Here is a 27557-nt window from a genome sequence, read left to right as displayed (position 1 = left end):
AGTTCTGTACACCCGACACAATCAACCATGCCAAAGGACAGAGTTTTTCATGGAGCTTGTTTGTGACACTCCATACAAGACTCCCAATAAGACCTTTACAACACTTGCTGGCACACGTATACACCCCAAACATGGGCAGTCTACAGAGGCATGTGACCATCCCACCAGAGGTGCTACATAAATTCTCCTGGTTGAAGTACAGAGAATGGATTAGTAGGAGCACAGTTCAGCCCTTGGCTCAGGCAGTGGTGGTCTCAGCAGATGCATCCATGGTTGGCTAGGGAGCTCACTTTCAGGAGTCACAAATGCAGGGTTTGTTGAATTTGCAAGAATCCATACCTCATTTGGAGTCCACGAACTTTGGGTCATACACTGACGCTAAGATCATTCCTGCCCTTTGTCTCAGGGAAAATAGTTCAGATTCTAACCAATAACATTACTGACATGCATTATCTGAACAAACAAGGGGATGCTTATTCCCCCATATTTTGCCAGAAAGTGACGAAACTCTGGTACTGGGGTATTCACCATTATGCACATCCTGTAGCCCTACGCTTGCCAAGAGTACAGAGTATCCAAGCAGACTGTCTGAGGATGCTGAAGCAAGGCCAACACAAATGGTCTTTGAATGAGGTGGTGGCTCAGCACTTGTTCAGCAGGTGATGACTCCTGAAATAGGTCTGTTTGTCACTAGGGAGAACACTAAATGCTACCTACTGTGATCCAGTGGGCAGGGACAAGGCCTCACCAATACCGTCCTATTGCACTGATCCAGTGACTTTCCATATGCACTTCCGCCCATGCTCTTAATACTCAGGGTATACAGAAGATCCAAAGGGACAGGATAAAAGTTCTGTTGATAGCACCGGTGTGGCCAGGACAACACTGGTACACCAACTTGTTACAGCTCCCTTGGGAGCCCTCATACCACCTACTCCAATCTATAGACTTCCCTCCCAAGCAGCAGAGAAAATTCTCGTCTTAATTTTCCATCCGGTCTGGATGATAGGCTTCTAATGGGTCCTCTCCTAGTTGCAGTGCAAGAGTAATTGAGATCCTATCCTATCCAGAAAACCTGCAACACAATAGTGTTATGGATATCTTTATGCTCAACAGGTGATAAAGGCTTATGGCTGGAGTCTGCCCCCTATGGGTATGTCTATGCTGCAATAAAAAAAAAATCCCTGGCACCTAATCGCAGGGCCCAGGTCAGCTGACTTGGGTTTGTGGGGCTTGGACTGCAGGACTAAAATAAAAGTGGAAACTCTCAGGCTGGAGCCCAGGCTCTGAGACTCATTCCCCTTGTGGGGTCACAGAGCCTGGGCTCTAGCCTGAGCCCAGACATCTACACAACAGTTTTATAGCTCTGCAAGCCCGAGTCAGCTGACAAAGGCCAGCTTTAGCCATGCTGAAGGTCTTTGATAGCCATGTAGAAATACTCTGTAGCTCCTGTCTTGAACTATATACTGTACCTAATGGAGGCTGGCCACTATTGCATCCTAGAATATACACCAAACTGCTAATTCAGCCTGTCATCAAGGGTTTTTCCACACCACATCAACTAGATTTCTCAAGGGACAAATGCATGCCTTTCCATCTGATAAAGAACTTGCACCAGTGAGGGATTTAAATGTTGTCCATGGAAAGCTAATGCCTAATTGACTATACCTCCTGGTTGGTTGGAAGAGTCAGCAGACTGACTCTTTAAGCCCAGCTGCAGCAGTTCAGCAGCTGCTCAAAGCATTCAATCATAGCTGTTTTTGCCTGTGCCTCCTTCTTCCCAGCCCTGCCCATGCCTTGTGTAACTCCTTGTGTAAAACCTCAAGATCCACATGGGAATTAATCTCAAACTGAGTAACCCCATCAATGTGTAACTCCGGGTAACCTGGTTCTGACCCTGGGTTCTGACCCCTGATTCCAGCTCTGATGCTTGGCTCTGGAATCTAGCCGCTGACTTTGGTTCTGACCCTAGGTACTGATGCCTGCTGTAACCACGAGACCCCACTGCCCACAACCTGGTCACTGCTCTAACCACTAGGCCTGACACCTGCTCCAACAACTAGACCTGACTGTCCACGTTCTAGTCATTGACAGTCACCTCCTGCATTTGCTTGTGTTATGCTAAAGCAGATGTCCCTTCTGTAGGAATTAGGGTCCATTCTACATGAGCCACAGCTTCCTCAGTGGCATATCTGTGATAGATACTCACAATAGAGAGATGCAGAAAGGCACATAAAAGTTCAGTTCATACCCATGTTAAATATTATGCCTCTTGTACCCATCCATACCCTTAAGCCTCTAAACTTTGCCTCTTTTTCAGATGCCATGTTCAAGCAGGGAGTGCTTGCTGTCCTCTACAAGTGGTACAGCTTGCTACCTTCTCTCAGGTGGGAATGCACAGAGGTCCTGGAAGAAGAAAGGAAGGAACTTACTGGTAGTTGTTGTTCTTCAGGAGTCTCCTCTGTGCGTTCACATTTTCCACTCATCTTCTCTTTTTCAGACTTCTTGTCACACTTTGGGACTCAGCGATTCAGGAGAATGAACTGAGATTGGTAGGGAGTCCGCTCCCTTTATATATACTCAGACCTCAGCCATCAACATCACTTGGGGGCATTATGCACCCCAACAGACACAGTTTTGGTAGAGATTCCTTGCCTCAACACCAGGGAGCACCATATGCCATACGCGGGGATGCACAGAGACATTTCTCAAAGAACAGCAGTTATCAGTACGTTTCTTTTATGGGTTTTCCCTTCCAGATTGTATGCATTTGTACCTGACTGTGAGTACACTAAGGTTCTTCTTTGAGTGATGGCCCCTATTATATCTATGAGTACACTGTGCACAGGTAAACTATGGTAGTTCCTACTCAGGTCTAACGTGTATAGCTAACACTTGTATGTTAGGTAAGCTAAAGTACCAGTTAATTTACCAGTATTGTAGGGGAAGTGGAGATGGACAATGAGAGAGGACATTTCTACTAGCATAAACTATTTCTCCATTTTAGATATGAACATGGTATTAACATCAGCCACACACACACACACACACACACACACACACACACACACACACACACACACACACACACACACACACACACACACACACACACACACACACACACACACACACTTCTTTTTTGGGCGTTCGAGGGGGTGGGGAGGAGAGGAATTGTATTTCCTTCCAGCTGTACCTTATGGCACTAAAGTGCTGTAGAAAGGATTTGCTCTCAGTGGTCCACAGTTAGTGTTCTACGGTCTGATTCTCTTTTGGGGATTTTTTCATATTAGCATGTGAATGCTAGGTATGCAATTGGTATGGTATCATTTAGCTTCGGAGAGTTGGGTTCCAATCTTGACATGGGTCACCAATTAAAATGGGTTGCTTGGTCTCATCCTTAAAGCTAATGGACATTTGTCTATCTCACATAACCGTCACCAGCTTGGCATACTGTAGTTTTCAATTTCTGCTGAAGAGGGGCCTATGGCTGAAATGGTTTGAGGATGGCATGTCAGGGTTGAGATGCATCAGAAGAGCTGTGGAGACTGTATTATATCTGGCTCAGGTTATTGCTATGAATACCTCAGTTTCATGAGCACTAAATTAACCAAGAAAATTGTCAGATTTATTTGTGTGTTTAATATAATCTTCTGCGCTCTCTCTCTCTTTTAAAAAAAACCCCCTACCACTAGCATGTGAAGCACCAGTGTTTGCACCCTCCCTTATTACATGAGAGAATGCAATGATAAATCATCAGTGGGTGCCAGCACAGTACCTCCTGGGGGATCAGAAGTAATAGAATTTGGAGCATGACCAACTACATCAAGGCACTTTTTATTCTGTAGTGTGGAATATAATTAATTAACCTGTTTGTGTCTGCTATGCAATGACAGAGGTTACTTCTCTTGATCAATGAGTTGTAATGCCTACTCTCTGTACAATAATATTAATCATTACTTCATGTAGTTTCTTTCATATCATTCTGTAATCTTAGGAAATTACCTTTTGTGTTCAAGTTTCCCCACTCCGTAGCAGAAGTCATCTCTTGCATCTGCAGCTGGGAGCCTTCTGATCAAGTTAGCAGAGTTCTATGGTGTGTGTGTGTGTGTGTGTTGCTTACTATGTGGTCAGTACTCTTGTCTAGTCACATCAACGATTTGTGTTGCTGTTGGAACCTTGCGTACATGAAATAATCATGATGACCGTTTAGTGTTCTTTTTAGCTTTTATGGTGAATGAATGTAATTGAGAAGAAAATTGGTGATTAAATGGTTAAAGTTACAGAATTCAGACTAAACTTTTTAATAAAATCTGAACAGATGATCTGCCTTTTTTTTTTTTTTTTTTGAACTGGCAGGTTTCAGACCCTCTAATTGGCTTCCCAGTTTTACAGAGTAATTACAGCTTCAAGCAAACTTTGTCATCTGTGGTTCAGAATGGTGTAAAGTAAACAGAACATTTTGAAATACAGCTTGTAGTTAGAGTTGCTCAGGAGAGTTTAACTAACCTATCTAATTTAGATAGCAGCATCATTTTATTTGAAAATGGTAGTTTACCTAATAATTCGGAAGGTTTCAAACATTTTGTAGCCACAATTAATAAAATTAACCTTTGGCATTTTACATCATCTTTTCATTTTAAGGAGGTAAGTTCAATAATTCAGAAAGGTCCTTTGTATTTTTTAAACTCTTTTTATTTTTTCCCCATCTTAGATAAAGGATCAGAAATGGCCCGAAAAGAGACATTTTTTTCTAAAACTGTATTGCCAATTTCTGTTGTTGATTTAGTATTGTATTCTTTTGAACATTAGTCTCCACCCAGATGTTGTATGCTGCCTAGTATTAAAAGGTCAGAAAACTCTCATGGTTGATCTTGAATCCTAACTTCATTGAAGGATTTAGGATTAAAATTCGTAATTCTAAATTATAGATGGCTAGCATACAAGAACAAAAAGTTGAGTCTGTTTACTGGCTTATTCATCTTTTTGAATGATAATTTAGACTTCCAACTGTTTGAATTGAGATTCAGCCTTTTAATTACATTTGTTTATGTATAGTAGAAAATTTGAAGACGTTATGGCGGCTTGTTCTCTTCTCTTGGTAGTGACTCAACTATAGCTTCAGCGTCCTGAGCCAGCTCTTGGTAGCCAGCTTCACTTATTCCTCTGTGCTTTGTACTTCACTTTCCAAACTCTTTTTTCTTTGTAAATGTAATGCAGTTTTTCAGTAACTAGTAGAAAAGAATTGTAATATTCTATATTATAGTACTTGCTCATTCATCTTTACACACATTTTTCATTAGCTGTCAGCGAAAGGAGAGATCAACAAATGAGCCCTTATTCATTTTCAAATCATAGTAGGAATTTTGCTTACCCAAATAAATGTGCATACAATAGCTTATGAGGTGTATGGGTGTGCCAGATGCCAGTAAACTTCAGTGCTTTCACCTGCTTGAGAAATATGGGTAAAACATCCGTTTTTGAAGTGTGGTGTTACTCTGCTTTTCTAAATCTGTTTTTCTTTTTGCATTGGAGACAAAAGATCACATTCATCTTGCCATGTGCAGATGGAAAAGGGTGCCTTTAGCTACAAGCACTACCTTGGCATCCTTGAGCAGTCCAAAATCTAACACCACCCTCAAGTTGCACACCTGTTTTACAAATGGAGATCACTCTATCTGTATGAGAGACACCAATACAAATTCCATCAACTCTTCTGGTAGTTTCCTCCAGCCCACAAATATTATCTCAGTTTTGCCTGCAACTAACTAGCTTTCATCCATGCCCCAAGTTCATCTAGGCATTGGGTAATTCATTCCATGGCTTTTTATAAATACTGGATGTGTATAAACTATGTATAATTTAACTAAACAATTTTATTTGCTGTTCCCATATTATAGGAGCAATACTTATAAGAAAAAAAATGTCCTTTATATCTTTGTAGAATGCCAGCTAATGAAAACAGAGCGACCAAAGCCAAATACATTTATTATTAGATGTCTTCAGTGGACAACTGTCATAGAGAGGACATTTCATGTAGACACTCCAGAAGAACGGTGAGGAATGTTATGTCTTCCAAATTCTTGGGCAGAAGTTTCAGCACATCTACCAGTATGGCACAAGTCTTGATTTTGATTACTACATAATCTGATTATTTGTGTGCGACTATTTTAAGAATTTATATATTAGCCTGTGTAAAATGTTCCTAGTTCATATCAAATATAAAATAAGAACTTTATATAACTGAAGGGAAAGAATGTGTTCAGCTTATCCAGATTTGTGTCATGACATCTCTCTGAAGTGTTTCATCTTCAGCAACATAAACCAAATATGAAACTCGTTTTTTTCTCTCAGTAGCTCTGAATTTCTTTTCATTCCAGTATATCTTTTGTTTTGTCAGAAAATGCAATTTCCTATGACTACGTCTTTAGTTATAATTACAATTCCTTGTTAGAGTGGATACTGTAGTATACACGTTTAAGTATAAGAATAAGAATTAACTCTTCATTCGCAAGACAAATGTGTAGGAGACATGAGCTGAAGTGCCATGTAAGTATCATTACTTAGCTGTATTGTGATCCTTGTTATCTCTTAGTGCCCACTTCCAGTTGAGATTAATACCATGGTTTGGAATTATGTTAAAAATTGCATAGCTACTAGCTTTCCTTTCGGTGTTGTTAATATTATATTAGTATAGATATATACACACATTTAAATGTAGTTAGATTGTTCTAAAAGCACAGCATTGCCTTATACTGTGCAATTCTTGTTTCTTAGTGATATTCCTTTAAAAAGCCCATCAAGAAACATAGACTGTATAGGGATTGCAGAATACTGTCTACTCTAAACGCTGAGCTATACTTTGACTCATTAAGATATTTAACTTGCTATTAAAGTATTTACGGAATCAAACACATTTAATTATTGTGATATAATCTACCATGCACACACATCCTGTGCTGCTGGATCTAGAGCATATACCACTTGTCAGACTATGTAGTGTGTGGGAGTAAACTGAAGCAAATTACTTCAGTAATTCCTTCATTATGAACATAATAACTTTGCAGGTAAAATACTACTACTGTGTGTGCATTCATTAGAAAACATTTGGTTGCAGAAGGGGTCAAGCTGTGTTAGTTTTTATTAATAGGAATTTTGGTTTATTCTTGACAGGGAAGAATGGACAGAAGCTATCCAAGCTGTAGCAGACAGGCTTCAGAGGCAAGAAGAGGAGAGAATGAACTGTAGTCCAACATCACAGATAGACAATATAGGAGAGGAGGAGATGGATGCTTCCACAACCCATCATAAAAGAAAGGTAACAGGATACAGAGATGACTGATAAGATTCCATGATATGTAAATAGCTTGTGTATAGTTGTGCATTTGTATAGAAGCAATATGCAAAGACAATTATTTATAGAAAGTTTCAGTTGACCATAAAGCATGGAAGTATACATTTCTTTTATTAAAGCTGAACTCCTCTAATTTCGTTATTTTAATATAACTCACTCTTTGAGCCCACAGTTCACTCCTTCAGGCACCAAATCTTAACGGATATACACACTACTTACTTTTTCAGAGTCTGGTTTAAAAAATTGTCAACTAATTCATTATACATTTTCACATTTTAGTTTTTTGACTCTTCCAGAAATTTGGAAATAGGAGTTGCCCTAAAGGAAAACTATTTGCCTTTCTTATACAAATAGTCCTATTTAAATATATTTATTATTTGCATGAGAAAAGTAAGCAGGATTTGGCTTTTAATGACTTTGGTCTTCCGCAGAAAGCAAAATATCTGTGCTCTAGTTTTTAATAAGGCAGAACCAGGTTCTGCTATGTGCAGCTGTAACAATCTCTTCATCATACATCATCAGGAAGGTTTGAATCCTGAGCTTTTAGCATTGCAGCACAGACTTCTACCAATTATGCTCCAGGACAAACTATGGTACATCTGCTAACAGGAAGAGTCCTATGTGAACCAGCCACTAGAGGTGGAGATATAACACAATGAAACAGTGGGTTACCTGTACATGATTTAGCACTCTTTTACAAACAGCATGCCCAAAAATATGGCAGGGCCTTTCTGGTAGGTAATGTGGCTAATTTGAAGGGATTTGGGTCTGCCTGGCTAGAGATCTGAGTACTATTCCCAATTTATGTAACTTATCAGTGAAGTATAAGACACTGCATATCAATAAGGGTTGTCAGCGGTACAGAATTATTAACACAACTTATAAGAAGTGCCTTTGGAACTCATGGTCTCCCTGTGTCACCGTTCAGTGTGTCTTTCCATAGGCCAAAAGAGGTGCGAGGGAGTAGGAGGAGGAAGATGAATTTTTTTTTCTGTGTCCTATTGAGGACTTGAGCTCTCTGTGAAATCTGAAGTGAGATGCCTGAAATGAGTGCATGTACAGTGCTACAGAATGTTGAGGGATTTTGGCAGCAAGTCTAAAGCAAGCTGTAAAAAGCTAACCTCAGATGGGAAATGGAGATTTTTGATACCTAATAACTCAGCTGTACCTGAATAGAGTTTTTTTGAGGCCAGTAAAGGGCATATCCGTGACGCTATGGCTATTTCCCTGCAAAAATTCAAAGAAGGTTTTTCAAGAATTTTTTTAAAATGGAAAATGTTAAGTAACCTTAATACAGGGTGTGTTGTCACTTTCCCTGTATGTCCACAGAGTCAGCAGCCAGCAGTCCTGAATACTATAATAATGTTAATCATTCAGAATATTTTTTCTTGCTTCTTTTATTAAAGTCTCTTTTCTGTAGGAGAAAAGATAATAATCATTGGTTAGAAATCAGTCTAGACATACAATTTTGTGAAGCTCTTATAGTTGTTGGTATACTCAGAACCACAATTTATAACCATATAATCCATCTACTCTGTCATTTCTTTTCTTTATGGATTTGTTTAACATCAGGGGTTTGTTGTACAATATGTCCTACACACAGTAGCTTTGTCACATGATTCTACGTCTAAGCCCAATGAATTTTGCTTGTGCCTGCTCCATATGGTACACTTATGAGTAGAAGAACATAATCAGATTAAGAAACAAATACACAGAAATGGGACTACTCTGCTCTAGAAATGTAGTAAATTGAGTCTGTAAATAAAATGATCTTTAGAGTACATGATTTAATTTTGATAGACGTGGCTCCATCATCTTCAGTCTGGGTATTTCTGTAAATCAAAGGTGGTGCTTTTCATAAATAACTTTAAAAATCTTAATGGATATTGTAGCTATAAAATGCTAATGCCATCACTAGAATCCTGAAATACATTATGCCAGATTAGTATCTGAAGATTGTTTTTATTCCTCTCTGCACTTGTTCCTTATGGGCAGGATCTTGCTCTCATTGAAATCAATGGCAAAACTCCTGTTGATTTAAATAGGAACAGAATCAGTCCCTTTATGCACAGAGTATGTTCTTATGAGTTTTTCACAACTTGTTGTAAAGCCTGTTCTCTTTCTCATCCTTCAAATAAAACACCAGTAGTGGAGTCAATCAGCTCTATACAAGGATTAACTATGTGAACTTTTCTTAGTTATTTTGGCTTCCAACAACAGAAGCATGGAACCTGCAACTCTGCTCTCTCCATCTTTCTCTTACCTCATAAATTTGTTCTTCAGGATTCAGAATGAGTAAGAAGTAAGAAAAAGAACAAACAGGACCAGAACACTGGAGAAATAGGAGGTGAGGGGGAGGGACAGAGAAGAGAACCTCATCTAATGGATGGAAGCCCCTCAAGAGTCTAATTCCCTATAACCCTCAGGTGAATGGCTGTTTGCCCCTTTACCTCATCAAAGTTTTTAGTAGTCCCAGCTCTTTCATTCCTCTGGTTGAGTGGTGCTTCTTCAGTCTCCCAACATCCACCCATTGTATTCCTTGGCAGGCCTCACTGTGTTACTCTGCACTGTTTGCCATCTCTAAGCCCTTTGGTAAACTCAGGAAGAGAACAGGAAGAGACTTTTGTCTTCACCACTAGGTCTATGACCATGGCCTGCTGTTAAGCCACTACTCAAAATCCTCCAAGGCTATTGCCTTCCTTCGTAATACCTGCTTTGATGCGGCATGTGTGAAAACTAGATCCAGGATAGCACTGATTTTAGTTTCATTTGTGGAGATATTAGATTACAGATTCTTACAGTAGGACTGGCTTTCTGCCCTTCCCTTAATATACCTATAAATGTGTTCATCTAGACCAAAGTATTCCCTTCTTCATTGATGCTGTGCTAACTTTCTGAATGAACTTTGATAAGACTGTACTCACCCCAGTCTGCAGTGATTCTGAGGGAAGAGATGATCCCTTTTATGGAGGCCTTAGCTGGTCACACAGATTTCTGACTTTTAGAAGTGGTATGGCATGAAATGCTTTCACTTTCCTTCTTCAGGCTCACAGAGTAGATGATCAACTGCCCCTTGGTAATCAAGCGGTTGTCCCATCCCCGAGGGGGAGAATGGCCAATCTTACAGGTTAAGATACAAAAGATTCTGCCCAACCATGACCAAGCCACTGTTCTGTTGAACAGGGATTTCTTGTGCTTTTCACTCTGTAAGAATCATATCTCCAGGCCATTCTCAGGCAGGCAGTTTTCACTTCTTCAACACAGAGAAGAGCAAGAAAGTTGTTTGCTGCATGTTTGTTTACAAGACTGTTAAAATAGAGCAGATGACCTGGCTTCTTCTGCCAGAATTCTAATTGTGACTTGTGGGGAGATGAATAGATTCCAGGGTCCCAGAAGGGACCATTGTGATGATCTAGAATGACCTTCTGTATAACACATCCCATCTTGATTTAAAAATGGTCAGTGATGGCAAATGCACCATGACTCCAGTGATTAATTACCATCACTGTTAAAAATTGATGCCTTTAGAACACTGGAGCCCCATGAAATTCTTTTTATTTTTTATAGTTTTTTATATGGGGGGTGGGGGTGGGGGGATTTCATGTTGTTCTGTTTTATCTGTGTGTATGGTGAGAAGCTCTGGGGGATGGTTTCGATCCTGCCCTTAGAAGGTGGGAGACACTGGGAGGTGCAGATTGCAGAGGGAGCCAGCCCTGCACTCACCCCGCAGCAGAGGCTCCTGTCCTGCAGGGCTGGGCCTGCCAGGTTGCAACACCACTCACTCAAATTTGCACCCCTTCCACCTCATCATTCCTGGAGTGGGGAGCTGGGCCCAGGAGCTGTGGCTACAGGGTGAGTTTTTCATTTTATTTAGTTTAGACATTTTTTGTTCAGTTTTGTGTTATTTCGTATTTGTAAAAAACACAGGGCTCTAGAGAAGACTAGTCTTTAGCTGAAGATACGTGATTAACATCTTCCATGTGGTCACCACACACTTGTGGTCACACATTACATGGTGGACCTGTTTGCAACAGCATAGTTGTAATTTAGAATGCTCTTCAAGCATCTGCTTAAAAGTTCCATGTGTCAACCATAATGTAATTATGCTTTATTATATGCAGGCTGGAACATAGAACAGAGAAAATTAACTATAGTAAAAGCTGTGTTATCCAGCACTTTACCAACCGGAAAGATATAGAAACTAGCATTTCTGATAGGGTTGCCAGCAGTGTTCCCTCTCATTTTTCCCACCCATGTGCGGAATGAATTTTATTATGCGTACCAAAATGGAGGTGATGTGAGACAGGTGTCGGATCTGGGGCCAAAGGCTTCGGAGTGTGGGAGGGGACTCAGGGCTGAGGCAGAGGGTTGGGATGCAGGGGTATGAGGGGTCCGGCTGGGGGTGCGGGCTCTGGGGTGGGGCAGCAGATGAGCGTTTTGGGGTGCAGGAGGGTGCTCCAGGGCTACGGCGGGGAGAGCAGACTCCCCCCAGCTCTTTCTCCCCACAGCAGCACCTGGGCTGGGAGAGAGAGTTGCCTCTCCCCGCCGCATCAGCTGCAGAGCTGGGACCACAGGATAGATGCCCCTCCCCTGGCAGGTCTGGGCTGGGTTAGGGCCGGGGTAAGGGCCCTGGCCGCAGCAGAATTGGGGCCAGGGGAGGTTGGGACCGGGGTAAGGACGTCCCTCCCCTGGTTGTGGCAGGCCCCTGAATGGGTTCTGCTAAGAAGGCTGCTGTGTGGCTGCGCAGCTTACAGGGAATTTAATGTGCCAGGTGTCTGGATCTGGGTGATGCTAACCTCAGGCGGCTCCTGGCAAGCAGTGACATGTCCCTGCTGCTGCTGCTAGGTGGAGGCGTGGCCAGGCGGCTCTGCGTGCTGCCCCTTCCCTGAGCGCTGCCTCCGTAGTTCCCATTGGCTGGGAATTGCGGCCAATGGGAGCTGTGGGGGCGCCATCCGGATCCAGAACCCTGAAACCACTCCTGCACTCCAGCCTCTTGCCCTGAGCCCGCTCCCACACCAAAACTCACTCCCTCCATTGGTAAGTATAACTTTTAGTTAACCGGAATTTTTGACTAGCTGGCACGCCCCATTCCCGCAACATACCAGATAACAAAGCTTTTACTGTACTTGATTTTCTTTTTGTCATAATCTTCTCCTCCTTCCTCATTCTGTCCCCTTCCTTTCCTCATTGCTCTTGCGTAGATATCTATATTGGTTTGGAGGTATCTGGACTGATAAATGTGGATAGAAATTATATAATCTAGATCAGTATCTGTTTAGTGAAAAGAAGAGATCAGGACTGAAAGTCCAAGGATCTAATTCCTAATTTACGTATTTTGTTAGTTTTATTTAATTTTGGTCATGCTTCCTTGGAACATTTTTTTGAGGTAGCTGAGACATTCATTGTTGAGACAAATATTGTTTAGTATTGTTTAACTGATGGTGTGCTCTGTGCTGTCTGATATAGAAAATGAAAGACCGTCTTTCCCTTGAAGAGGTTGTAGGTTAATTTCTGTTGGACCTCAAACCCTTTCCTGTCCAGGCACTTTGTGCAGATTCTTAATATCTTCTGCTCATTTCTAGAACTTTCAGTACTCTGTTTATTGCAAGAACCATTTTCTCTCAATCTATGAAAGAAGCTACTGCTATTCAGCAACAGAGTAATTATCACCACTAACTAGTATCTGTATCATGTACTACCTACATGTTGATAAGATTTATAGATTGATGGTAGAAGGCTCTTTAATTTAGAAGACAAAAGCATTCTGTGAGTTCTCTGCTACTCCTCAGGGGTTTAGATATATTATGATAGCTGTGCAATAACTGAGAAAGGGTCCATGTAATTACTTGAACAGCTATCTCTCATTTTTAGAACCTAGAGAAATATATTTATGATCAGGATCGAACATTAGAGTTTGATGATAGCTGGTCACTGTATAATTAAAACATTTTGTTAATATATAGCCTGTTTCTGATTTATGAACTTTCACAGGTGCCTATTCACATGGAAAATATATGTAAAATAATGTTGATTATCCTTTTGAAAGTCTTTATGGAGTTTTAACAATTATTACACATTATATATTCTATAAATAAGGATAAAAATGAAAAAGTAAAGCACAACTGTTTTTAAGTCTGAGTTAATAGAAAAACTAATGGAGAGGGAGAAAAGAAAAATCCATGAATTGATGGGTCAAAGATCAACATTAGTATATCAACATGTTGAAATAGTACCAATGTGGCAATAAATCCATACAGGTGTAATGTACAGTTACATCCATAATTGGAGGAAAAAAAACTTGTAAAATATTTTTAGGAAAGGAATCATGCTAAGCCAGGGGTTCTCAAACTTCATTGCATCGCGACCCCCTTCTGACAAGAAAAATTACTACATTACCCCAGGAGCCACGACAGAAGCCTGAGCCTGCCCACGCCCCACTGCCCTGTATGGGGGGGCCAAAGCCCAAGCCCCACTGCCCAGAGCGGGGGGGCCAAAGCAGAAGCCCAAGGGCTTAAGCCCCTGGGGGGGGCCTGTAACCTGAGCCCCAGCACCCGGGGCTCGGGCTTGGGCTTCGGGCCCAGTTCTCAGCAAGTCTAATGCCAGCCCTGGCGACCCTATTATAATGGGGTCGCAACTCACTTTGGGGTCCGGACCCACAGTTTGAGAACCACTGTGCTAAGTCTTCACTAAAAATTAACTGGTTAAAGATTTTAATAATAAAATCATCATATAAATTTAAAACCGAGTAAAAGAAGCATTCTTGATTAGGTCCTTTTTGAGATGATCTCTACCTGTTAATCCTCTTCCTTCTCTTTTGTTCTAAAAACTTCTTTGCATGATCAAATTGTTTAAACGTCTGGAGTTCACCATTATCAATTATCTTTGCTTTAGCTGGAAAGACCTTCACAGCTCTTTGTGCCCCAGCCACTTACAATTTTTGACTTCTCTTTTTTATGCCTCAGAGTTTCCTGTGCTAAATCAGCAAACATATTTAGTCACTTGCCCATAGGTCTCAGGTTTTGTGCAGTTCCAGGTGTGGAATTTTTACAAATTATTTAATGATCAAATTTTCAAACAGATTATCTAAAATCATAAACGTCATCTTTAAACACAGTTGTGTAGATTTACGGCAGGTAAAAGGCAGTCATGGAAAGTGAAACCCTCTATTTATCTACCAGCAGGTTTTTCAACAATAAAGGTGATAGAATTGATGTAATATACTTAGACTTCTTGAAGGCATTTGACTTAGTACTGCATGACATTTTGATTAAAAATCTATGATGATTCAAAATTAACATCTCACGTAAATGAATTAAAAACGGTCTAACTGAAAGGTCTCAAAACATAATTATAAATGGGGGAATTTTTGAGTGTGTGTGTGTGTGTGTTTCTGTGGTGTTCCACAGGGATTGGGTCTTGGCCCTATGCTATTTAACATTCAGTGACCCAGAAGAAAACTTTAAATCATCACTGATAGTTTGCAGATGACACAAATTTGGGGAGTGCTAAATAATGACGGGGACAAGTCATTGATAGAGAACCTCTTGGATTGTTTGGGAGGCAGGGCACAAACACACAAGTGTTTTAATATTGCCAAATGTAAATATATACATCTAGGAACAAAGAATGTAGTCCAAGAAGGTTGTTGATAAAGAGGAGAGGTTTCAGATAAGAGCCATGAGAATGAATAAAGAATTAGAAAAAATTAGAATCTATAGTGATAGATTCAAGGAGCTCAATCTATTTAGTTTAACAAAAAGAAGGGTAAGGGGTGACTTGATCACAGTCTGTAAGTACCTTCATGGGGAACAGGAATTTGATTATGGACTCTTTAGTCATCAGACAAAGCTACAACATGATCCAGTGGGTGGAAGTTGAAGCTAGACAAATTCAGACTAGAATTAATGGACACGTTTTTAACAGTGAAGATAATTGACCACTGGAACAATTTACCAAGGGTTATGGTGGATTCTCAATCACTGGAAAACTTTAAATCAAGACTGGACAGTTTTCTAAAAAATATGCTCTAGTTCAAACAGGAATTAATTCAGGTAAGTTCTGTGGCTTGTGGTATACAGGAGGTCAGACTAGATGATCACAGTGGTCTGTTTTGGCCTTGATAAATAACAGTTCTTTCTAAGGATTACAGGGATATTTTGTTCTCCATGGTCTACACAGTTCTGAGCATCTCTGCTGAATCTACCAAGTAGTGCAAAGCACGATAGGATGTTTGCCAAGCAGGAAATGTGATTCACTAAAATATTCTTATATAGTAGTCACAAAACATACATTAGATGGGAACAAAATTTAAGTACCACTGAATTGGACTGGATTCAGACCGGAGACCTACAGCAAGAGGTCATGAGGTATTTAGCAATGTCATGAGATATTTAGTCATCCTGTATGTGCTAATTTAAGTGGTGGTCTTGTATCTTTTTATATTTTAGCTTTAAAAATTCTACATTGAGCATTAAAGTTGCAAAGCCAAGTACTAGGAAATGCCAGAATTAACTTTGTTGGTGCAACTTTAGTTATGCCCCTTGTGCATATGCATTTATAAACAGACTTTAATTACATAATCACTCACCGTCTTTTCCCCCATGGATTGTCAGCAGGATTTGAACCTAGGAGCTTCAGAGCCACAACACAGATCTCTGCCACTTGAATGAAAGGAGTGAATGATACAGAAGTAGGCTTTTATTTTGTATGTGTATCAGCCCTAGAGAGGGAAATAACACATGCTTGGCCAATGGATTACACAAGTGTAGGTGAGACAGCAGTGGGATGTTGGATATTGGGATTCCTGGGTTCTGTTTCTGGTTCTGGCAGCAGTGTGATCTAGTGGTTAGAGACATCACAGTCAAGCATGCAGATTTTGCACACTCATTCTAAAGGCATCATGGCTAAGTGGATGAGTTTTGCATTGCTTTTGTCTTGGAGACCTGGGTTCTTTTTCCACATCTGCCTGAAGTGGCCATGTGCAACATCTCAATTACCTTATTTGTAATCTGGGGGGAATGATAGTTTCCTGTCCCTAGGGTAGGGATATGAGACCTTGGTCAGTAAAGAAGACAGTACATAGAAATATTAACACCAATCAGTAGAAGAGGTGAGACCAGAACCCATAGTATTCTGGCTCCCAGCTGAGTACACATTACCTGGGACCAAAGGTTATTTTATGGGAGAGTCTCTTCCCTCGCTTCTCTCCCCTCCCGCCAATGTATGACACTTAGGGCATGTCTACACTGGCAATTTACAGTGCTGCAACTTTCTCGTTCAGGGGTGTGAAAAAACACACCTCTGAGCACAGCAAGTTTCAGCGCTGTAAAGCGCCAGTGTAGAGAGTGCACCAGCGCTGGGAGCCGTGCCTTTTGTGGAGGTGTGTGTGTGTGGGTTTTTTTTTTTTAAGAGCGCTGGGAGAGCTCTCCCAGAGGTGCGCCACAACCACACAAGCCACATTAAAGTGCTGCCACTGTAGACAGGCCCTTAGCAAGGCATGTATGTGGAAAAGCAGCCTAGTGCATCGTTGTCATTTGAGATGTGTGACAGATGAGAGGCCTAGTTGTCTATACAAGCAATCTTCTTTTTTCCTTCATAAGAGAAGGGTGGGTGGGTGTGTGTGTGTGTGTGTGTGTACATGCACGTGCACACACGGTCTTTATTAGGTATGAACAAAAATACCTAGGCATGGAAATGTGTTGAGAGTAGCCAAGTTGTGGGAGAATTATCATTAAATACCATTTCTCTCAAAGCAAAACCACGAGTGAGGAGCACCCTTTCACTGACAAGATCAGATTTAGTGGATTAGGTTGTTACTTGCAGCTCCTAAATGCCTTTCTCTGGCTTGGCCCCTTTTAAACACTCCTGGATTTCTAACAGTTGGTGATTTCTGGGTTCCTTATTTTCCAGATTTTTAATTTTTTTTTAGAGACTTTCTTAAAAACTAGAGTATTTTATATAGTTTTTAAATTTGCAATTTCTGTTTTCATGTTTTCAGTCTGTATTCAGTGTTCACAGTATCTTGACACCCTTTATTAGTGCCTTCTGTAACGTCAAAACTGTTTTTAAAGAGTTATCAAGAGGCTTCAGGATGGTTTCCTCAGGATAACTAACCCCATCATGTAAAGACGGAGTGAGCGATGGTAGACTCAACAGATTCATCAGCCTCTTTACCCTGCCTGCTTATATCGATAGATATGAAGGTTTCCAGATCTGTTTGCTGCTAATATTTTGATTTCTTGGAGTCCATTTTGTAAAAGTTTAGTTGAGTGAAAGAAAATAAAAATGCAAACATAAACACCAGGCTGGTTCTGAAAACAATCACGCAGTAAACTCTATACCCAAAGACTTAAATCAGCCAACAGCTGGTGCTAAGCTGCAAGGTCTGTTACTGGCATTGTATTGCAGTTAGTGGATCATGTATGGTGTTTTTAAAAAAAAAAAAAAAAAAAAACAACCAAAACCCCATAGTCCAGAGCCAGCAGCAGCCTGGTGTTAAAGGAAGCTTGTGAGTGGCCATATTTCTTCACTCCCTTCTGCTAGAGTTGATAATCTTTCTTAAACTGGCAGAATCCATGAATTTCAGAGGTAAGACTAATTTTTTCTGCATGTGCTGTTGCTAAGAATGATTACATATGATATATAAGATCACTTATATTATATTTTTGGAGGTTTTTTTTAGAGAATATAAACTGCAATAATTATATTAATGAATGCATTAAGAATGTAGTTGAAGCCTTAAACTAAAATGTTCTTCACTATTCTGAATTTGATTGTGGAATTTCACTATTTGTATAACTTGGTCTTAACTTCTTGTCAGTGGTACTGTTTGGTAGTGGCAGTGCACCAAATGTGCATATCGATAGATAGATAGATACATACATACATACAGAGAGAGAGAGAGAGAGAGAGAATCAGAATCTGCATAGTACAAATCCTATTCTTGATTTTTGCTCCATCCAGACAATGAATGATTTTGACTATTTAAAACTGCTGGGGAAAGGCACTTTTGGCAAAGTTATTTTGGTCCGAGAGAAAGCAAGTGGAAAATATTATGCGATGAAGATTTTGAAAAAAGAAGTTATTATTGCAAAGGTAAGCTTATATTTTAATATTTTTTCTGCTCAAGTATTCCTTTGGGTGGGAAATTCCATATATAAGAGGCAAAACACCTGTGGTTTCTGATGGTAACTATAAGTTTGTAAAGGGATCTAAGTTCTCTTAACATTTGTACTTCATGTGACTTTTTCCATTGCCTTATCAATCTAATGAACAGAAAGCACTTGGATGCATCCTTGCTGTGGTCGTCTGGATCTATGTTTAGGAAAGCATCAGACAGATTGTGCAAGTCAGGTTTAAATAAGAAGAAAATGTACTGTGAGAAGTACTGTAGGCTTACAGGAAAAGATTATTTAAAAGTAAACTGGGATCATTCTCAGAGTAATTTGCGTGAAGTGGAGAAATTAAATATAGCTTATATTTTATTCCCTGCCTTGCTAGGTAAGGCAACTGTTCATGGGATAAAGAATTAAAACTTTCCATTCCTGTGGGACAGGAAAAATCTGAAGTTTATGCCTGTAGGGCTGATGTTAAAGGGGCAGGATCAAATAGTTTAAACTTACTGTTTGACTAGCCTGGTATTGCCAACTGTTGTTATTTGATTCTTAGGCTGTCGCTGTAAACTCTCCATGTAGCCGCTCTAAGCTGATGGGAGAGAGCTCTCCCATTGGCTAAATTACTCCAGCCCCTGCAAGTGGCGGTGGCTATGTCGGCTGGAGAAGCTGTAGTGTAGCTATAGAGCAGAGGTGGGCAAATTACGGCCCACGGGCCACATCCGGCCCATGGGACCGTCCTGCCCGGCCCTTGAGCTCCTGGCCGGGGAGGCTAGCCCCCGGCCCCTCCCTGCTGTCCCCCCTCCCCCACAGCCTCAGCTCGCCGTGCCGCCAGTGCTCTGTGTGGAGGGGCTGCGAGCTCCTGCCGGGCAGTGTGGCGGCGGGGCTGGCTCCGGCCAGGCAGCGTGGCTGTCAGTCCTGGTGCTCTGAGTGACATGGTAAAAGGTCAGGGAGCGAGGGGGTTGGATAAGGGGCAGGAGGTCCCGGGGGTAAGTCAGGGGACAGGGAACAAGGGGCGGTTGGATGGGGTGGAGGTTGGTAGGGGGGTGATCAGGGGATGGGGAACAGGGGGTGTTGGATAGGCGTGGGAGTCCTGGGGGGGCTGTCAGGGGGCGGGGGGGTGGATAGGGGTCGGGGCAGTCGGGGGACAGGGAGCTGGGGGGGGGCGGTTAGGGGTGGGGGGTCCTGGGAGGGGGTGGTCAGGGGACAAGGTACAGGGGGGTTGGATGGGTCAGAGGTTCTGAGCGAGGCAGTCAGGAGGAGGAAGCGGGAGGGGGTGGATAGGGGGCAGGGACCAGGCTGTTTGGGGAGGCACAGCCTTCCCTGCCTGGCCCTCCATACAGTTTTGGAACCCCGATGTGGCCCTCAGGCCAAAAGTTTGCCCACCCCGCTGTAGAGTGTAGCTCAAAGAGTTCAAGGCCAGTGGCACCGTCAAATCATTTAGCTTGACCTCCTGTGTAACACAGGCCCTTAAATTTCACCTAGTTACCCCTGTATTGTGCCCAGTAACTTATTGTGACCTTTGCAATATTTGGTGGTTTATGAAAACCCCAGCTGCTGGTATCAGATTATTATGTGAGAATTTTATCTTTCATCTTAAAGAAAGTAAATTTCTTGTCACGTGGAAAAGTTTAAAAATTTGAACTCTAGATGCTGCAATGTCAGGAGGCAAATCCAAAGAATCCCAATCTGATGATTTTTGTTGGCCTGACTCATGATATTTGAGTGCCTGGGGTTGGCAAAACTGATAACCCTAAAATTCTAATCCGATTTTTCTCATGCATTTTATATATTTCACTTTTAAAATATCACTCTATACATTTTTGCTTTTAAATATAACTGTGGGATGAACTGTGATATGCCAGAACTTGCAGCCAAGGAGGATGGGGGCTATGGTGGCTTTGTGTCTTCCTGATTCTGGACAGCTCCGAGGGCTAGAGCAGTTCTCAATGCAGTTTAGACAACCCTGTGGGTGTACAGCGGCTGCTTCTGTTTGTTCTATGGGTGTAAGTGCTCTTCAGAGCAGCCCTACCCCCAACACCTTTGTCCTCAGCATGGCCCTTATGTTAGTGCTTGTGTAGGGGTCCCCAGGAGGCAGTCTTATGGCTATTTTTCTTAGTTCCTGTGCTGAGAGAATCCTTACCTGGCTGCATGCAGGGCCTTTAGAGTCCCTTTAAGCCATTTTCTTGCCCTTTTGCCCAGTGTAAAAGTGCCATAGTTGGGGTGGCTTTTATATCAGTTAGACAAAACCAATATTTTGCCTTCCCTTTTTTATGCTGATGGCTGCTGCAGTAACACTGAACTTAAAATAAAGTTAAAATAACATACTTATTTTTCTATCTCTGTGTAGCAGGTTCTGCTCTCCATTAAACTAGTGAAAATCTAAAGTAATTCTGTTGAGATCAATGAAGTTACTCAGTTTACTTCAGAGAGCAGAAGCTTGCCCATTAGGATAGTGCCGGAGACCCAGATTTTTTGGTTAGTTTGGTCTCACCCATGTTAACCGAGTAGCTTTAATGTCTGAGGAAGCAACACATTCCTTAATCTCTCAACTTTGACCTCTCTAGATTACTTTTAATAACTTTGGAAGCAGTGGTGTTCAGTTTTCCATGGCTGATAGGGTGGTAGTGATGATGTGAGGTCCTGGTGAAGTTTAGAATGGTGGATATATTTGGGTCTTCAGACAAAATTTGGTAGATTCTCTTTCCCTTCCCACCACATGCAAAAATATGACAGGCTGGTAGGCACAGTTGATTGGCACACTAACATCAGATATATCCACAGAGATTTATAAATAATGATAGCATTTAACCTTTGGAGCACAGTGCTTAAATTGACACTTAAGAGCACAAGTTAAAATAAGTTCTTCAATGTCAACCTAGTCTTCATTTAAGTACATCACATAGTTGACTAACAGCTTGGTATAATATGCACTAGTGAAAACTATGATTGTAACAGTAGGTGTGTTATGGGTCAGGTTTGAGATGTAATGGCACAGCTGTTTATGGGAAGGTTGTATGGTATCTGCCCAGTTCAATTTTCGTGACAGATCAAACATGGCATTTGTCTGGAACTTGCTACCAGTATTATTAAATCCTGGGCCAATGGGATCATTGACAGCTTTTAATACCCTATACTTCATGAACCATTGAGGTTATAAACAAAATTTAGAAATCTTTGGTAATTCCCAGCCTTTCATTTGTACACATTTGTTTACACCTCAAGGACAGTGAGATATATTGGACCTAAACTTTGCATTTAATTTAATTTGTTTCTTTTCCCACCACTTAAATTCTGGCATGATTTTTGAGAATCGCTAAAACTATAAACTAAGAGGCACATCCTCAACTGGTGCTCCAGTGTCAATTTACACCATCTAAGGATCTGCCTCTTAGTTTCTTATCTGCTCAAGAATAGGGTTTTCAGCAGCATTCCATGTTGGCCAAACTCAGGTTTAATTGAAATCAATGGGAGCAGAATTAGGCCAATGCTTAGTGCTTTTGAAAATCCCATTCTAATGCTCTGTGCTACCTAAAGCAGCTGGGAATCCTAGCTTTCAAATGAAATAAAGTATTAATCTCTAAGTCTAAAGCTTGTGATGTAACAACTATGAAAATCGTGCCAGAATTGAACACCAGGAGTGAGGAAGCAAGATAAGAATTAGAATAACTTGATTTTTATAGTATTGTTACCAAATGGGTCTCAAATGGCATTGTGGGATTCCATGTTTGCTTATGTGTCAGAGATTCCTTATATTATGTTCTCATCTCCATATATAGAATACTGATCATTGATATCCAGTTGGGGCTGGTTGGTGCTCATCACTTCTGAAACTCAGGCAGATATCTAAATGACTTAACGCTCCTATTTTTGAAAATCTTCGCTGTTTTGAAATGTGCTCAGTTTACAAGTAATACAGTTTTTTTCCTAACTTTTAGTCCTGTGAATTCAACCTGAGAAATCAAGCCTCAGTCCTTTTTCCCACATCACCACTAATAAAGGTTTTGCAGGCCAAAGTAGGCCCTTGAATAAACCTGCACAGTCCTCCTACCTATAATGGGTTTGCGTAGGTATAACTGATTGGAACTTAAACAATTCTGTCAGTGTGTTTTGTGTAAGCGGGAATAGAGCCCTCCTTGCATACTCATAGCTGTGTGATCTTTGCAGAGGTACCAAGCGTAAAGTGCACTAAAATCTTAGGCCCTGATCCTACAAACACTTAAATATGTGTTTAATTTTGCTTTTGTGTGTGGTTCCATTGACCTAATACGAGTAATGTTATGCACGTTTTAACTATTTGCAGGGTGAGGGCCTTATTCAGTAACTAAAAATAAACATGTATGATGTAGTAAAAACAGACAGCAGATCTGTTGAATCCGAGGGTGCCATTTTTACAGTCACTGTTCAGAGCAGAATTGTAATGTCATTTTATTTACTTTTGTTATTTGAATGTTAAGTTCTCTACAATGTTTCAGCAGCTCCATAAATCTTAAATAATAGGTGAATTTTGTACTTCACTGTAGTTGTTTTTCCCCATGAAAATCAAGGGGCATTTGAGAGTCATCCTATTGGTGATAATGTAAGTAGTTTGTTTCCACACTGAAAAGGAAGACCTTTTCTCCCCCATCCCTAATCATAGTAGTATTTGTGCTTCGCTTCATCTTCTCTTGAGTGTGGATATGGAAACTGCTTGTCACCTCAGCAGCAAGGGACTCAAATTGTATCTTAGACTTCTTGGGAAAGGAGTCAAAGCCGATGTAAACTTTTATTTAAGATATAAAATTGATATTAACATTTATTTAAGGTTTAGGGAAGTATTCAGATGTTTTATTAAATTAACTGAACAGGAAAAATATGAAAAAGATTTGTAACAAGTTAGGGCCAATCCATGTGTTAAGATTCAAGTGTGAATTGCTGGAGCCAGAAATATATTCTGATATATCATCAAATGCTTTTCGGAAAAATAATGATGAAGTGAAGAGAGAGGAATTCTTGTTGTTGTTCATGGATACTAAATCTACTCTTAGACTTTCAGACAATAAAAAAGGGGGAGGGGAATATTCACAAAGTATATGAAGTAGAGTTCTAAAAAATAACGTGACATTGCCCTTTCTAGTTCTTTATGGAAATTTTTTTTGATAAACTTCTAAAAATGTGTTAGAAAATCCTCATAGTTCCTCCACTAAACTGTTTTAATGCCTTCCTGTTGTATGTGGTAGTATTACATTCACCCAACATTTCAGTGCTATTCATTTTCATACACTAAATGACACCATAAAGTTTTAACCACTAACTTTTTGTTGCTGTTATTTTTAACTTCTTACTTTGACAGTCTTCTTTTCAGTATAATTTATAACTCCTGCCATCTTTGGTTAATTTGTAGCTTAAAGGTATCTTTTCTTCATAGTTTAGACTAATTAATATGTACAGTGCAATAGTGTTACATTTTCATTACTTCTATCGCTATTTAAAAAGTATACTTTGAACAAATGCATTTGCTTGTTATTTCTGATATTTCTGATTCGCACCAAACTAATCTTCCATTCCCTATGATATTCAGCAGTTGCTAGGCAACCCACACAGTAAGTTGCTGACCCTCCTACCCTTTTTAAGATAATGCAGATAGCAGAGGGGTTATTTTAAGGAATTTTCTTTGTGAACCGCAAATCGGACTTACGTTTTTGATGTTATTGAGTTAAATTATTTTAAAACTCTAATTTATCATTTAGAGATTTATTGCTACTCTAATTATGAGTTAGTTGTAAAAATTTAGAGAGCCTCTGAAAATGTTAGTTTCTTTCATATTAAGATTAATTTGGGTGTAATACATGCAATTGCCTCCCAAATTTTATCCATTTGCATTTGATACAAAAATAAATAGTTAATGATTAATAAAAACTTGTAGACTGTTACATGTGTAATAGTAGATGCTTCACAGCAGAACGACTGTGTAGGACCATAAGTTGTCTGTATTTTTAAACCATCAATTCCTTAATAATTTCCTCATATACAGAAAGTAGTATAATAATTCATCCATAGTGCTAGAAAAAATAGGGACTCAAATACAGGGTGTGTTAATTCATCTATTTCCACATTAAGAGCTACGTTTAATTTTCTACCTGTGTTTTTAGAATATATTTGAATGATAGAATTCTTTGAAAAGAAATAGTACATTCAGTTTTGATAATTATCTCATTTTAAGATTTTGTATCTTTGTCTTTCCTGAAGTAGTGAAATTAGACTTATAAATTATATTTAATTTTCATCTCTCAATTCATGTTGAACCCTTTGTTATTCAGGATGAAGTGGCTCACACTCTTACAGAAAGCAGAGTATTAAAAAACACTAGACACCCTTTTTTAACGGTAAGTATTGGGAATACAGAATAATTTTTTTAAATGGGTAATTTTTAACCTGAGGGATATACAATTATTGGAAAGAAGTTGTAAATAAATGCATTTTAAAACTTTGTATAACTCATGTGACTTAGGGTGGCAAATATCTTGAGTTTATGGTAAACAATATTAGAGTTTGGAAAATGCATTTAAGGTTTGTGGTTTAGAAATACTAATGGATCTAATAGTTTGATAGAGCTTAAATTATATGAAAGCAAAAAAGTTAGTTGTAAACTTAATGTTGCATTTTTTTGTGTGGATTCGTTTATCCACTAAAATAAAAATTGTTAAGTTGTAGAATTTTTTACACATTGTCAAGAGACTAATTAGAAGAAAGTGGATTTTAAACTGTTAGAAATTGAAGGCATGATATTGAAACACATGTTTGTGCCTGGCAAACATAAAGTAGAATAACAATAGTTCAGTATGTTTGTCTACTGTGTGCTGATTAAATGTTTTAAAATACGTAATATGGACAATAAAATGTATTCACCATTTTTATTATGTATTAACAAAATAAAGGAAATAGAATCACAAATTAAATCCATTTGAGGTTCACTGCAAATTAAGGTTAGTCTACAGTTAAGGAAACCAGCTTCCCAATATAAAACTAAGTTAAATCCCTCCTCACTCTCAATTTACCCAAAAATATATTGATGTCAAATTTTCAGAAAATTAAGAAAAACAAATAGTTTTATTCTGGTCTTCTACTGTGTTCAAAAAACAATGCTTAGTGGGTTGTAACGTTAATCTAGGAGACTATTATAGATTTTTCTTTCTTATTTTTGAAAATAAGGCTAATTATAATATGAACATGATGAACTATATATAAACTGATTTATAAACAAACCATTTAGAAAGCAATGATATATGGATGATAAAGGTTTTTTGGATATATATTAAACTAGATATATTAAAACATTATAATAAAAGTATATTGGGAGAAATGAGAACTTCAGAAGTTTCTTAAATTTCAGAGTATAAAGATAGGCAAGAATATGTCTGGCATAGTCCATTTCAGAATCTAGAACATGTGACGGTAGATTCATCATCTCTTAAAGTGCCTTCCATGCTTATGGTGCTGAACAAATAGTAGTGATATGATCATTTACCAGTTGTAGATTTGTTTGTTCACTCAAGATAAAAGAAACCCACACTCAATGTCTGGAAGGTCATTTCCTAAAATGTTAGTGTTTGTAACAAGAAAGATTAAATAAATTAACAAAATTATTATTTAGCATTAAGCAGAAAGTAAATAGAAAACTCCTCATCTTCAGCTTCAAGTCAATCCTGTAACTCTGGTTCTTGAACTCTTGCCTTCTTATAGATGAGGTCTTCCCAGAGTTTCCCAAGCCAGCCCCTCTTGTAGTCCTTCTCAAGCTGGTCAGGAAGTGGTTTTCCCCTTCTGCAGGAATTTGAGATTTCAAAAAGCTTTCCTAGTCCCAACTGGGATGACAGGTCAATTCTGAAAATTTTTATGAACCAAATATCTGAAAGAAATATTAGATTGGTTCAGTGAAAACATTTTGTTTAATTAATTTCAAAATGTTTCATTTTGATTGTGAACTTTAATTTTTGAACTATTTTTACTAAACATTAAATTTTGAAATGAAGTGATTTCACACTGAAAAACTGAACTTCTGTTTTGAAAATGCTGAGAATGGGGCACTAATAATTTCAGTTTTCTTGTTTTCTTTTTTAATTCAAACAGGAAATTTGTCAAAACAAAAAAGTTTGGTTTTGATGAAACGGCAGTTTCCAACAAAAAAATTTAGTCAAATTTGTGACCAGCTTCTTTTAAATAAAGATAAACAGGGGGGAAGATAAGCTGAAATTAACTTTGTTCTTCAGGGAATAGTGTCACTACTGCATACATTGATATAATTTCTTAGTTTCTCCCTTTAAAAAGTACTAATTTTTTCCTTCAAAGTCATATATATAATTCAGATATTCAATTTCATCATAAACTCTGTGTATAGCATAATGTCCTATTGTGATAACTTGTTCATTTTGCTGTTTTAAAAGCTATTTTATGGAGGCTGAGGCTGACATTATAGCTATACTTGGCAGACCAAGTAGACATTTTGGGCCAAATTGTGCTCAGCTTGTCCAGTAGCACAAAGGAGAATATGACGCATATGGGTACAAGGGGTGGGGAGTGGGCAAAGCCTTGGCCTTGCTCCTCAAACCACTGGTCACATAGCTGGTATGTCTGGGAGCTATATGCTGTACCAGGTATAGATCCAGCACAGTTTTCTCCCTTCCCAGAGCAGCCGGGAGAACAGCAGGGCAGTTGACTCCCTTAGCCACAGTCTCCCTCCTGGGCTACTCTAGGGACAGCACAACAACGTGCAGCTCTACTTACTCTAGGTACGTTGTTAAGTCATGATCTATCCTTTCATAATTACATTGAATCTTGCTACACTGCATTTCAAATAATTGGGCCAAATGCATATCTGTAATGGATTTATAGTCAGATTTACACCAGGAATGACTTTGGCCCATCATGAGCCATTCAAACCTTGGGAAGTCAAGATTTTAAATTATATGAATAATAAATGTTAATACTTTTTAAAAGTTATATATAATTCTATATATTATTCATGTGGCACTGAAAAAATCTTCAGCATTGTACAGTACATTAAAATAAAGGCAGTACTGCTCTGAAGATAAGACAGACAGACATAGGGATCACAT

At 39.5% G+C, this 27557-nt stretch overlaps 1 protein-coding gene across 5 annotated transcripts in view; it reads left to right on the top strand.

Annotated features, from left to right (window-relative positions):
• The window catches only part of AKT3 (AKT serine/threonine kinase 3), a 258369-nt gene that overhangs the window by 143659 nt on the left and 87153 nt on the right, over positions 1-27557 (top strand). For 4 of the 5 annotated variants that reach the window (XM_074948931.1, XM_074948932.1, XM_074948928.1 and 1 more), the window contains 4 exons: positions 5945-6056; positions 7174-7318; positions 18317-18448; positions 24765-24830. In XM_074948931.1, the coding sequence (XP_074805032.1) occupies positions 5956-6056; positions 7174-7318; positions 18317-18448; positions 24765-24830 (444 nt within the window). In that variant the 5' untranslated portion in view covers positions 5945-5955. Of the gene's footprint in view, positions 1-2489; positions 2729-5944; positions 6057-7173; positions 7319-18316; positions 18449-24764; positions 24831-27557 lie in introns of those variants that run through there. The other variant, XM_074948930.1, reaches the window with a different exon arrangement.

The sequence above is a fragment of the Natator depressus genome, chromosome 3, assembly GCF_965152275.1.
Source record: "Natator depressus isolate rNatDep1 chromosome 3, rNatDep2.hap1, whole genome shotgun sequence".
In the NCBI taxonomy this organism is placed as follows: domain Eukaryota; kingdom Metazoa; phylum Chordata; order Testudines; family Cheloniidae; genus Natator; species Natator depressus.
The sequence above is the reverse complement of the archived record's forward strand: the minus strand, read 5'-3'. Positions and strand labels throughout refer to the sequence as shown.